General features: G+C 45.3%; 1 protein-coding gene across 1 annotated transcript in view; it reads right to left on the bottom strand.

Moving 5' to 3' along the window:
* Positions 1-3,712: 3,712 nt before the first annotated feature.
* Positions 3,713-13,009, bottom strand: part of CUNH6orf118 (chromosome unknown C6orf118 homolog) — a 28,875-nt gene continuing 19,578 nt past the window's right edge. The window contains exons 7-10 of the mRNA XM_013004429.2: positions 8,870-9,051; positions 7,782-7,835; positions 6,749-6,810; positions 3,713-3,848 (exon numbers count right to left, since the gene is read on the bottom strand). Coding sequence (XP_012859883.2) covers positions 3,740-3,848; positions 6,749-6,810; positions 7,782-7,835; positions 8,870-9,051 — 407 coding nt within the window. The 3' untranslated portion in view covers positions 3,713-3,739. The remainder of the gene's footprint in view (positions 3,849-6,748; positions 6,811-7,781; positions 7,836-8,869; positions 9,052-13,009) is intronic.

Below are 13,009 nucleotides of genomic sequence, written 5' to 3'. Positions count from 1 at the left end.
ACAAAATTTTAAGACATTACTCGTGAGTGGAAACGCAGTTGTATATCAATCACCCCAAGGCTTTGACGAAGCAAGAAACACGCATAGACGCTGCTTACGGGCCACAGATGTTTGCCAAGACCAGTACGCCAGGGTACACCGGGTCAGGAGGGATGACTGATACGGGTGTGTCCCTCATCTGGCTTTCGCTCTCACCTCCCGCCCTGTATCTCTTCCCACCCCACTTTCTCCCCACCAACAGCCATCCTCCGTGCCCAAACGGAGCCATGTCCCAGAAGCTTGAAGGAGAGAGGATTCACACAGAGATGAGGAGTATTTATTGTTATTATTTTTTTTCCATTTGTTGGAAATGAAATTTTGTGTCACTAAAGAACTAAAGTCCACTTCCGTTTTACTCTTCCTCCTTGTATAGCCACTCAGATCTGAGCGGTAAGACGTCTGTGAGGGTGGGTTGAGGCCTGTGAACCTTGGGTCTTTTAAAATTTTTACTTGAACTTAATTTACGTATTGATTTGGTTTTTAAAGAAAGACATATTCTGTGTAGTTGCTCAGCCTATCTCATCAATGAAGTCAGGAATACTATCTGTGTTAGTCCAGGTTGACTAGAGAAACAAATTCTTAGATACTCATGTGAATAACAAAGAGCTTTATCTACAAGAGCAATTGAATATTGAGAAAACATCCCAGCCCAGTTCAGATCAAGTCCATAAGTCTGATATTAGCTCATATGTCCGATACCACTCTATAAATTCTTCTTCAGATTCATGCAACACATGCAATGATGCCGAATGCAGGAAGATCACAGGCCAGTGGGTGGAAAGCATTGTGGATCCAGTGGCAGTGGAAACATCTTTGCACTGGCAGGGGTCTCCACCTGGCTGCTTCAACTCCAGGGCTTTAATGTAGCTCCATGTGTCTTCTCCACAGGAATGTCTCACAGGGGCTATCTCTATGTCTCGCCTACAGCAAGTTATTTATCTCCTTAGCACCTCCAAATGAGGTCATCAAGCTGAACCTGATTGACAGGCTAACCTTCACCCCTTCACTCTTAAGTGTCAAGTGGACAACAGATTATGCAACTACCACAGTACCCTTTCAAGCCCTCCATATACGTGGTCCTGTTTACTCCCCTCCCAATCTCCACCTCTCCATAATATTCTGTTCCTTCTCTTCTGGTCCCCATCCCCAAGTGGGGTTCTTTCACCTGATGGTTCTGCCCAGCCTGTGACGTTCTTGCTTAATTGGAAGATAAGAGAGTCATTCAGAGTCCTTGACTCCCAAAATCCCTGACAAGAAAACAAATCTTCAGGTCCCTGAATTTAGAAATTGACCTTGGAATCCAAATTTCCTGTTGCATTTTTTCAAGAAGAAAGCATGGGGGAAAGAAATGACAGACTAGTTCTTGAGTACACCTTTTAAATGAATTCAATCCAAGCAATTAAGAGATATTGGAAGGTGTGTTAGTCTGGATAGACTAGAGAAACAAATCCAGGGAGACTCATATGCGTGTAAGAGAAAACTTTATGTCAAAGGGCAATTGTATATTGAGGAAACATCCCAGCCCGGTTCAGATTAAGTCCATCAGTTTGATATTAGCCAATAAGTCCAATATTAGCCCATATGTCTGCTAATAGTCCATAAATTCTTCTGCAGACTCACACAGCACATGCAATGATGTCGAATGCAGGATGATCACAGGCCAGTGGGTGGAAACTCTTATGGATCCAGTGGCAGTGGAAGGATCTCAGGGATGGCAGGGGTCTCCACATGGCTCCTCCAGTTCCAGGGAATTAGCGTCACTCCATGTGTCTTGTCCACAGGAAGACAAAGTAGAGAGTATGTGTGTCCCACCCCCAGTGAGCTATTTATCTCCTTCACATCTCCAAATGAGGTCATCAAGCTATCATCTGGTTGACAGGCTAACCTCAACCCCTTCACTCTTAATAGTCTCAAATTGACAACAGATTGTGTAACTACCACAAAATGTGAATCAAAACACGTATCTAAATGCACTCATTAAAAGCTTGTGTCAAGGGGCCAAAGTTGAGAAATTACTGATGGTAAAGAAAAAGTAATGACTTTAGGTCAGGTCTCTGCAGAAGCAGTAAAGAAAGGCAGAGGTAAGTTTTGCAGCTTACAGTTGTAAAAACAAGCTCTCTCTTAGGACTTTTTAATTTATGGATGGACTGAAGAGCTAATTAGATGATGAGACTACATCTTTGTTCAGATAAAATCTATATCCAAGATTTTAAAGATGAGGACCTTCTTGAAAATAAGTTCATTAACTATAAATTCAAATTAATCTAGTTCATAGAACTACTTCTCAAAAGACAATGGTATTTGACTAAAGTTATTCTCCCTCATTTGACAAATGTAGCTTTGTTTGGTCTTAATGCCAGGTGTCTCTGGGTCCCTCTGGGATAGTGTATAAATTCACTTACCTCTTTCTCTCCTAATGAAGTATAGGAACAATATGAATAATGTCATCATCACAGATGAGGAATTGCTTTAGCCAAATATGACCTGAGATCCTAATGCTACGGTTTAAGTGTTCAACCCCATCCCAGAGTTCTTCTCTGGATGCTAGAGGATGACGTCTCGTTCAGTCCGGTCAGAGTGCTCCTTAGAAACAAAGATGGCAAGATCTCATCTCCTACACTTCGGACATGTTATCAAGAGGGTCCAGTTCTTTGAGATGGACATCATGCCTGGTAAAGTAGAGGGGTCTCCAAAAAAGAAGAAGACCCTCAACAAGATGAATCGACACTGTAGTTGCAAGAAGGACCTCAAACCCAGTAATGATGGTGACAATGACAGAGGGCCAGCCGGGGTTTCATTCCATGAGGCACGTGGTCCCTATGAGTCAAAGGGACTGCATGGCCCCTCATAAGAACAACATCTTTGTGGACATCAGCAATCCAGAGAAAGTCCCTCATGCATAGAGCACTCCAGAACAGTTATCAAGTCCAACCGACCCGGATACCATGAACTGTTTCAGTAGCCGTCAGCCTCCTAGCTCTAAGAACTGGCCGAGACTCCAATCCTGGGAAGAGCGATCACACCTTGAAGAAAGCCCTGAAGCTCACCTCTCTGACCCTGTCCTCCTGCTCCAGACAGCCTGACAGTGGTCTCTGGCTCAGCACCCTGAAACCTGAGATCCCAAGTGAGATTGAAATCCCTCCTAGCTGTTGATCAAGTAGATCCTCTTGCTTCCCAGCAGTCCTACATTTGGTTGTCCACCAAGGTTGAGTGGTCTGACTCCCTAACTACCCTGCAGCGGGGAGTAGATCTGCTCCACACGCTTTCTGAGCCTGTCAGTCCGTATGGAGGTAGTCCTTCCTCTGTTCCTGGGAGCAGCTGGTGGATTTGAGCTGTAGGCCTTTCAGTGACCACCCCAGCACGCAACCACTGGTCCTCTTAGCTTAATAGTCACGTGCAAGTCATTTTTGCCACCAGAGTGGTTGGTTCTATATTGTAGCGGTGCCCAAACCCCTATTTCCCTCATAACACAGAAAACATCTTTTTCCCAGGAGAAAGTTATTTATTTCTTGAAAGCAGAAAATACTCTGAGCCCCTTGTCGTGGGACGGACACAGACACAAAACTAAATGACTCTCATGATTCCATGTGTTTATTGCAGTCTCTTGAACAAGATTCCACAGCACATGCACATCATCAGGAATCAAACAGAACAAAATGAAATGCATCTTCGCTCATGTACACATCTGCGATCATCCATGCTATGTACTCGGGGGGCTGGAAATTTCTGGGGTTGTTTCTTCAGTTTCTTGAGAGTTATTCTGTGTTTCTTCTAATTTTACAAATGTGTGAATAAACTCCCAAAGGTCCCTAAAAATGCATAACACACAGAGTAGATTAGTAAAGCATCCCAAATGTCAAAATAAATCTTAGACACAGATAAGATATCCAAAAGCAGACAAGACTTTGCAGCGTTCTACTTCTGTTTTAAAGGGTCCATTATATATCTACACACACACACATTATATACACATATATAGAGATTTGCTTTCAATGTAGCAAAGATGGGTGTGTCCCCATAAGTATACTTTCACACCTAAAAATATTAAGAATGGAGGGTAACAAAGGGCTCCACTGAAAGAACAGCCTGTCCTGGTTGCTGCAGTAACTGTAATGTCACAAGTGGGTGACTTTACAGAACTGAGATTTATTTTTTTACATCTCTGGAAGCAAGGAAGTTCAGATTTAAGGCAGCAGGTCTAGGGAAATCTTGCAAGATTCCACCATGTGATCTCCAAATTAGTTTCTATCACTAAGGCCATATTTTAGAACTACTGTTCCTTCCTCTTTGTTTCCAAATTTGCATTCCATTTCCCAATCATGATCAATGCATCCTGATTGCATGTTTGATCAGTTCCAGACTGGAGAAGTGGTCATCATTTCTTCCTCACTAGCTTTAGTGGCTAATGTGTCCATTTGAATCATTTTTGTGTTGTCTGGATTTCCTTGTGTGTTCACGTGTTTTTCTGTCATGGACAGGTCTGCCCTTCAAGATCGATCTTAAAAAGCCCTTTTTGACAATGAGTATGTTGGCATTCCACTTGAACTTGTCCTTCCCAGCAGTGAGCCCTGTGACCACGGGATTCAAAATGGCTAATGTCTGTCCATTTCCGATCCCTACGGCTGAGTGCCGTAGTAAGGACGGTGCAAGGCTGTATGGTGTCTCCTTCTGTGTGTGCACGGTCTCTATGGGTTGAACCAACCCGATGGCACCTACCAACAATGGCCTAGAGCCTCGATTTTATGCATTCCATTCGTTTTGACACCCCCCAAAAAAATCCTAGATTCACACTTCATACATTCCGAGTTCTAATTATTAATAGATGTTTACAGCTGTTCTTCTCATTTGGAGTCATGCCTCATTGGAAACTGAAGGCAAGGCCCGGAGCTTCCATGCCTCCACGTCATTATGGTCGGGCCTCCCTTGAGAGGCTGCTCTTCTTCCATCAAAGTCAGGGTGCTTTCTGACCTGCGGCCCTCACCTCCTTACACGGCATCTAACAACAAGCTGTCGTTGCTCGTGAGGTTTTCAGTATCTGACGGGCTCTGCCGCAAGTCACACGGTGCTCAGTGGCTAATTCCTCAGAAGCAGGCAGCCAGCTCTTCATTGGAAGTCTGCTCTTGGTCTGGAAATGCTGCTGAAATCTGCTCCCTTTGAGTGACACTGATGGTATTTGAAATACCAGTGGCATTGCTTCCAGCATCACAGCAACACACCCACCAACACAGCACGACCATTTGAGAGACATGTGGTGAGGATTTAGACCTGTAGCCCCCTAAACTATGAGAATGCATGTCTGTTTGTTCGTGCTGTCGACCTGTGGTATTTCTGTTACAGACAGGCCCCCAACACCTAAAAGCCCTTTCACTGACAGTGCCTGTTATTAAGTTGGGTTCCCCCATACAAACATGTTGGAATCGTAACCCCTGTATTTGTGAATATGACCTTGTTTGACAAACTGAGGTGTTTCTTTGAAGTTATTATAAACCATACCATGATAGGGTGGCCCCTAATCATTCATGACTCAAAACTCGTAGCCATCAAATAGACCCTTTAGGACAGGATAGAACTGTCCCTGTGAGTTCCTGAGTCTGTAACTCTTTATGGAAGTAGAAAGTATCATCCTTCTCTCTAGATGTGGCTGCTGGTTTCAAACTGCTGACCTGGAGATTGGCAGCCCAACAGGTAACCACTTGCCACCAGGGCTCCTAATCATATATGACTAACATCCTAGGGATGAGTCACAAAGAGACCAAACCCAACCCAAGCCCAGAGCCACCCAGTCTACCCCTGCCCCTGGCCACCCTCCAGGACAGTAGATTTGTTCCACTGGGCTTCCAAGGCTATAACACATTTCGGGAAGCAGACTGCCACAGCCCCTCCCATAAAGCAGCTAATGAACTGCCAACTTTTCGCTTTCCATCCTAATGCTTAGCCACTGGGCCCTGGCACGAGGGACTCCAGTCATGAAAAGTGAATTCCCCAATCAAGCCAAGGAGTACTAGGACACACACAGGGCTGTCAGGATTTGGAAAAGATGGGGAAACATCTGCTGACTATTCAGACAGAGGGAGCATAGCCCTGTTGAAACCCTGAGTCTGAACATCTGGCTTCCAGGTGCCTGAGACAGTTCACTTATGGTATTCAAAACCCTACTGAGTGGGGTTTTGGTCATGGAATGCCAAACCACATTCACTGCCAGGGCACCTGTGCCAACTCATAATGACCCGATGGGACAACATGGAACTGCCCCGGGGGGGTTCTGAGACTGTAACTTTTATAGGAAGAGAAAGCCCATCTTTCTCCTGAGGAATGACTGGTAGTTCAAACTGCTGGCACCTTGTGTTCAGCAGGTGTAACCACTACGCTACCAGGTTTCAATCATCCTACATTTTCTGAAAGATGGATTTCTATGTCGCCAAATGATGCGTCCATGTTGAGTTCCAAACTTGGGCTAGGCATTGTTAACCACAAAAAATTGTATGAGGTGTGCATGTGGTAATCCTTTACTCTTCTGTGATTTGAAGGCAATGGGGTACTGCCTACTTGTATATGACTCACTTTGAATAAGCCTGGTTTTGTCTGGATTCTTTTGGTGTGTGTGTGTGTGTGTGTGTGTGTGTGTGTGTGTTTATTGTAATGATTTTTTCACTGTCAGTTAGGTGGGAGTTCACATTTCGAGTCATCAGACAATGGTATCCATACTTACCGCTGTGTCTTCTCATTCAACTTACTCTTCTCCATGGTCTCCTTCACTTGGACTTCAACAGCCTACCAACAAAAATGATAAAGTGTTCACGAATAAGACTCGGACAATGCACACAGAATCATTCTACCTACAGTAGCTAGCTTGGCCAGTCCACTTGGGTCAGACCCTGGTATTCTCTATTGCCTCCTATGCAGGTGAAAGTTGGACACTGAATAATGAAGACCGAAGAAGGATCAGTGCATTTGAACGATGGTGCTGGAGAAGAACATTGAAAGCTCTGCGGACCACTAAAGGGACAAACCGATCTGACTGAGAAAAATGATGGCCAGAGTGCTCTCCTTAAAAGCAAGGATGGCACGACTTTGTCTTACATATTTTGAGCATATTGTCAGGAGAGACCAGTCCCTGGAGAAGGACATCATGTTTGATAAAGTGGAGGGGCAGCGAAAAAGAGAGAGGCCGTTGATGAGATGGATTGACACAGTGGCTGCATCAATGAGGTTGAGCCTAAGAACAACTGTGAGGATGGGGCAGGACCCGGTAGTGACTCATTCTGCTGTGCATCAGGTCTCGACAGGTTGAAACTGACTCAATGGCACCTGACAACAACAATAGTACAACCAGATGTACACATGGATGGAAGCAGAATTACAATGTGTTGAACAACACCTGGCAGTGTGTACCCAAGGGGTATCCTAGAAATTGCTAGAGGAACCGGTCAGTTCATTACATTCTTTGTCACCCACTACACCATGACAACATAGTTCATCGTAATGTGGAGAATTTAGGGACCTGGTCACTTCTGTTTGACATATCTATTAAGCGATCCTGAAGAGTGTACATCCATTTTTATTTATTTGTTTTCTTAAACATGGGCAGTGCAAGTACTGTGTGCGTAGTGACATAGTCCCGCATTACAGAAGACTGCCACAGAAATGGAGCACGTGTGTGGTCTTCTCTGTTCCCTGGCACCGAGCCAGCAGGTGCGAGGGGAAATGTTGCTGCTGCTATACACAGTGTGACAACTACTTACAGTTATTTTATTCTTTAAAATCCTATTTGATGTCTCCAGTTTTGAAATCTCGCTCTGAAAAAGAAATGGTTTTAAAGGCAAGAGGCTTGGTTAGGAAGATCTGCTAATTATTTTTTCCATGGAAAGAACCAGAAAGCATGATGTGGTTGTTGGCAATGAGGGGCACTCTCAGAAGAATCAAAGTTCTTATGCAGCCAGGGGGCACGGGGACAAAGGCTGATTGCTTACAAATGCCATAGCGAGCACTTGGACACAGAAAACTGAGGTCAGGACTTAGAAGAAACAAGTGATGACAGACAAAATGTAGCATTTCAAAACTGTAGATTATCATTTACATTTACAATCTTCATCCAGAAAATGAGCCACAAAATACTGAATTAAAAGCAACTTGTGATGCAGTCAACTCTTCTTCCAATGGCAGAAGTTAATGCCCATTTCCAGGGTAGATGCCCAGCTCAGCAAGACGCCGAGTACGGTCCATGTGGCAGTGGTAGAAATGAAAAGGGAGCTGGGGTCAAACATAACTTAGACGGGAGTCCCAGTCTTCACTTCCCTACTGCCTCTGTCATCTTGGGAAGTTTCCTCAAACTCTCTGAGCATCCTTCAACTACTTAGCACATATCATGCTTGGTATGTAGTAGGTACTTCATGATGGAAGCCATTATTTTTTATTGCAAACATTTATGTTCAAAAACATTAACTTTTAAGTGACATGGATTGAGCTGAGAGATATCCAATTTGAGCATTGGCCCTGAAAGAGATTGAGACTAAACATTTGAATCGAATTCTACAGAACTTTTAAAAAATCATCTTCATTTTTTTCAAGGGTTGGCTAGACCTCTCTAATTTAATTCTAACCTAATTCTAATTATTTGTCACAGACTTATTGAGAACTAAATATAGTGGGACTGCATTTAAATTTTTTTATTTAATGTTTTTTTCTGTTTCAAAATAAAATTGCTTCATTCTTTTATACCGCATCATATAATGTATCTCTAACCCCAGACACGCTAACGAAATGAACTCTGCAGGCTCCGGAGTCCAGAGGACCCCCCCCCCCCCCCCGCGGGTCATCACACCCCACTCACCTCTGTGCTTCTCAGGCTGCTCTCAGTAAGCTCAGAAATTCTCGAGTGGACCAACGTGCCCTTGATTTCTTTTTCCAGAGCTTGGATTTCATCCCACCTTTTGAGTATTTCACACCTCTTCTTCTCAATCCTCTCAGTAAGAGTCAGGTCCTCCTCTTTATCTGCATTTTTCCCGGCCGATTCTGGAAACATTGTGGACATATAAAACATGAGCTGTGTTTACTGTCTCTGCTCTTATTAACAGTGTTAATATTTGTAACACTAGTTGTCATGTTAAAATACACACAGGGAACATTGCACGAGCTAGGAATCCACAGAGCTACCCTGTTTGTCTGGTTCTCCGGGTTTCCCACCATTGAAAGGGTGCAGTCTTGCCACATGCCAATCTACCACAGTCTATTCATGGAAAACACATGATTTCCCTTTTCTGGCAGGCTTCTGTCTCACCCAGGGTCTGCATGGTGTGGGCTTTACTGTATAATATGCCAGATACAACACGTGCCGGGTTATGCACTGCATCACAAACCCCAAGGTCAGGAGTTCAAAACCACCAGCCGCTCCCCAGGAGAAGGAGGAGGCTTTCTAGTCCCATACAGTTAGGGGGAGTTCCACTCTGCCCTCTGCGTGGTCACTGTGAGCTGGAATCGACTTGATGGCTCTGAGTTCTTTCCGTTTGTGTGGCTTGCACCGTGTGCTATCATGTACATCCGTCTGCAAACAGCAGACCAAGACGAATTCGTCTGCCAATGGACGCCTTCCTCCTTGACCTCATTCACATGTCGGCATATCTTTATTGACGACTCCATGTGTGCAGGCACGGTTCGAGCTGCGCAGAATCAGCAGAGGGGCAGGACAAAGACCCCGTTCCAGAAGGTGTGGTCTAGCGGTACAGACAAACCAGAAATGGTGGGGAAGGGGTAGAAAGGGGGCTGAAGACAAAGGTGGAGGAAAAGGATGAACACTCGCGGCGGCGTGGGGGAAGACTTCAGGAGTGGCTTTGCCAGACACGTATGGCTAAATTGACATGCAAGCATGCCTGGGAGGTAGACGCGTGGAAGGATGTGGGGAGGGGCAGCAGACTCGGAGCGGGCAACTCTGCAGTAAAATTAGGTCACTGAGGTCCATGTGCCCAGCAGGGAGAGGTGCCGGCAGGCCGGACTCAATGCAGCTCTGGGAGGGTTTGCAGCCTCTGTAAAGCTATTATTTATTGACACCGCTGACGGGTTTTCCTCTGGAGAGCAAAGCAGCAGATGATGCCCCTCCGTCTGCAGGGCAGAGAGGGGCTGGGATGGGCAAGAGGACGAGGAGGAACGGAGTGAGAACTGTGGGTACCCCCAAGGCAGGACGCCCAGGGCACCAAGGGAAGAGGAGAGAAGCAAAAACGATCCGGCGCCATTGCTCTCTGCCTTTGAGTCAACCTCGTGGACAACACGAGGCAGTGCTGCCTGGTCCCGCACCCCCTTCTGGAGTTAGGATCCAGATGGATCCCAGTGCCTGACTCTCAGAAGGAGATCCCCAATTATGGCAGAGTCTGCTCACTCCTCAAAGCTCTTGAGCTTCACACCAATGCACCCAGCCGAGACACCTGGTAGACAGGTAGCAGCCGTGCTGGAGGTGCACCGGCAGGTGAGCATTCTGCCATGGAACCAAAATCCCTGGTAAGGGTCAGGTGGACAATCAAAGAAACAGGGATGGAGGACTAACTGGGAGTGGGTAGAAGCCAAAGGAGTGCTGGTGGCGTCTTGGTTACGCGTTGGGCTGCAATCCACAAGGTCAGCAGTTCAAAGCCATCCGCTGCTCCATGGGAGGACAGGGCTTTCTCAGCCTCAGGAACTCACAGAGGCAGTTCTACCCCATCCTCAGAGGTCGCTAGGAGTCAGCATTGACTCAATGGCAGCGAGTTTGGTTTGGGCTTTGCGGGGAGTCAAAAGTACAAACATCAGAGTATGGGACCTCCCATTCTTCCCACTTCCCAAAGACATCCCTGAGGATGAAGACGTTTTAAACAGTGGCGGCCAGGGCCACAGCACAGGAGGAAGCAGAGCCTCTCTGATGACCTTGGGTCATGTGACCTGCCAGGAAGCCCACCTGCCTCCCTGCCATCGGCTCCACCATCACTTGGCGTGGTGAAGCAGAGGACTGACCTGGGTGGGAAATGGCCAGGTCTCTGCAAAGAAGAGCGTGCCCGCAGTGGGTGAGCTCACTTCTTGGTGGTAGGAATGAACATATCCCCTGGAAATGCCATCGCACGCTTGACTGTAGGTTCTCTTGGGCAGACAACTTTTGGTCCATTACCTTCCCCACCAGGAAAGGTGTGAAGAAAAACATGTCTCACTCCATCGGGATGATGCACTTGTTCATTCTTGGAGGGAAGCAAGGGCTGTCCTGCAGGAATTTCCTCAGGAAATCGGACTCCATCCTTGTGCTGCCCTTTCAGATTTATTTTTGTTCCCAAAAGTCAGAAGAGCACGACTGAAGTCCTTTTAGGAAGGCAAGGCTATCCTTTTGATATTGCTTAAATAAAAAGGGGTGAGTCCTTAAGCAAAGAGCTGGAGAGATGGAAGTGCATCATTCAGGATGGAGGATAAGTCAAGGAATAGTAGCTTCACCGTTTTTCGTTTTTTGCAAGATTCCGATATATACTGACCATCGTTCTTTTTGTTGTTGGTTGTTGTTTTCTAGCCAACTTTTATTTATGATGATTAATTGCTTCAGAGTAGACATGTTCTCCATAGAGTTTTTTCTCCCAACACTTTTATTGACACATAATTTACTTGTCATAAAATTGAATAGTTCAATCATTCAAACATATCAAGGGGGGATTGTACAATCACAACCACAGCCACCCTAGAGCATTCCCTCCCCAATAGTGGGTTCACCCCCAAACTGAGCTGTTCAATCATGATCAGCTCCACTGCTCCCTGCCCCCTCCCGCTTTCAACATTTACTCCCAAACTCCCCTGCCCCTCCCGAGGGCCCAGCCCCTTCCCTGACATTCCCTGTGACACTGTGTTCAGTTCTTATCATTGTTCACCCATGCTTCATAGCTGGGAAACCCCGCAGAAAATGATGAAAAACAAACCACACTCAGGCTGTGAGGACAAGATCGTATTAGTATAAAGGCAAACATAGAAATAATCCCTGAGAGGGATAAGATCCCCATCAACATTCAAGAAGCCAGGGAAGATGTTTTTGTCATGGAGCATCTAAGTGATAACCACCCCCACAGCTTTATACGTGTGTTTAATAAAGGAGTTGTGATTTTCTAAGAATAATTTTTAACTTGGGCAGATAGATGATAGATAGATAGATAGATAGATAGTAGATAGATGATAGATGATAGATAGATAGATAGATAGATAGATAGATAGATAGATAGATAGATAGATAGTAGATAGATGATAGATAGATAGATAGATAGATGATAGATAGATAGATAGATAGATAGATAGATAGATAGATAGATAGATAGATAGATATAGATAGATGATAGGGAAAAAAGGGACAGAGGCAAGGAGGGAGGGGGGGGTCCAATTTTCTTAGCACTGATTCCAAAGTTATGTGATCAAAACTTGTTACAGTCTTCTCTTTAGAAGGCCTTGAATTAATTCACTGGCCCATTACAAAGAAAACAAATTACTATCTGAAATAATAATGACGCGGTGCCCAGGTTGTCTCTGGCAACACAGAGACCACATAACTGGATATGGCCAGAAATCTCTAGCTGCATGTGGTAGTTACATCATCTGTTGTCCATTTGAGACTTAAGAGTGAAGAGGTGGAGTTCAGCCTGTCAATCAGGTCACAGCTTAATGACCTCCTTTGGAGGCGCTAGGGAGATAAATAGCTCACTGGAGGCGGAATACAGAGACACTCCCTGTGAGACATTCCTATGGACAAGACACATGGAAATATGCTAGAGCCCTGGAGCAGTCACGTGGAGACCCCTGCCAGCACTGCCTCTACCACCACTGGATCCACAAGACTTACCACACACTGGTCTGTGATCTTCCTGCATTCGGCATCATTGCATGTGTTTTGTGAGTTTGAAGATGACTTTATAGATTTGTATCAGATATATGGGCTAATATTGGACTTATGGACTTGATCTGGACTGGGCTGGGATGTTTTCTCAATATT

The sequence above is a fragment of the Echinops telfairi genome, unplaced genomic scaffold (assembly GCF_000313985.2).
Source record: "Echinops telfairi isolate 266 unplaced genomic scaffold, ASM31398v2 ScPeMD7_3533;HRSCAF=4204_0, whole genome shotgun sequence".
Taxonomy (NCBI): Eukaryota; Metazoa; Chordata; class Mammalia; order Afrosoricida; family Tenrecidae; genus Echinops; species Echinops telfairi.
This window is presented reverse-complemented; position numbering and strand designations above follow the sequence as displayed.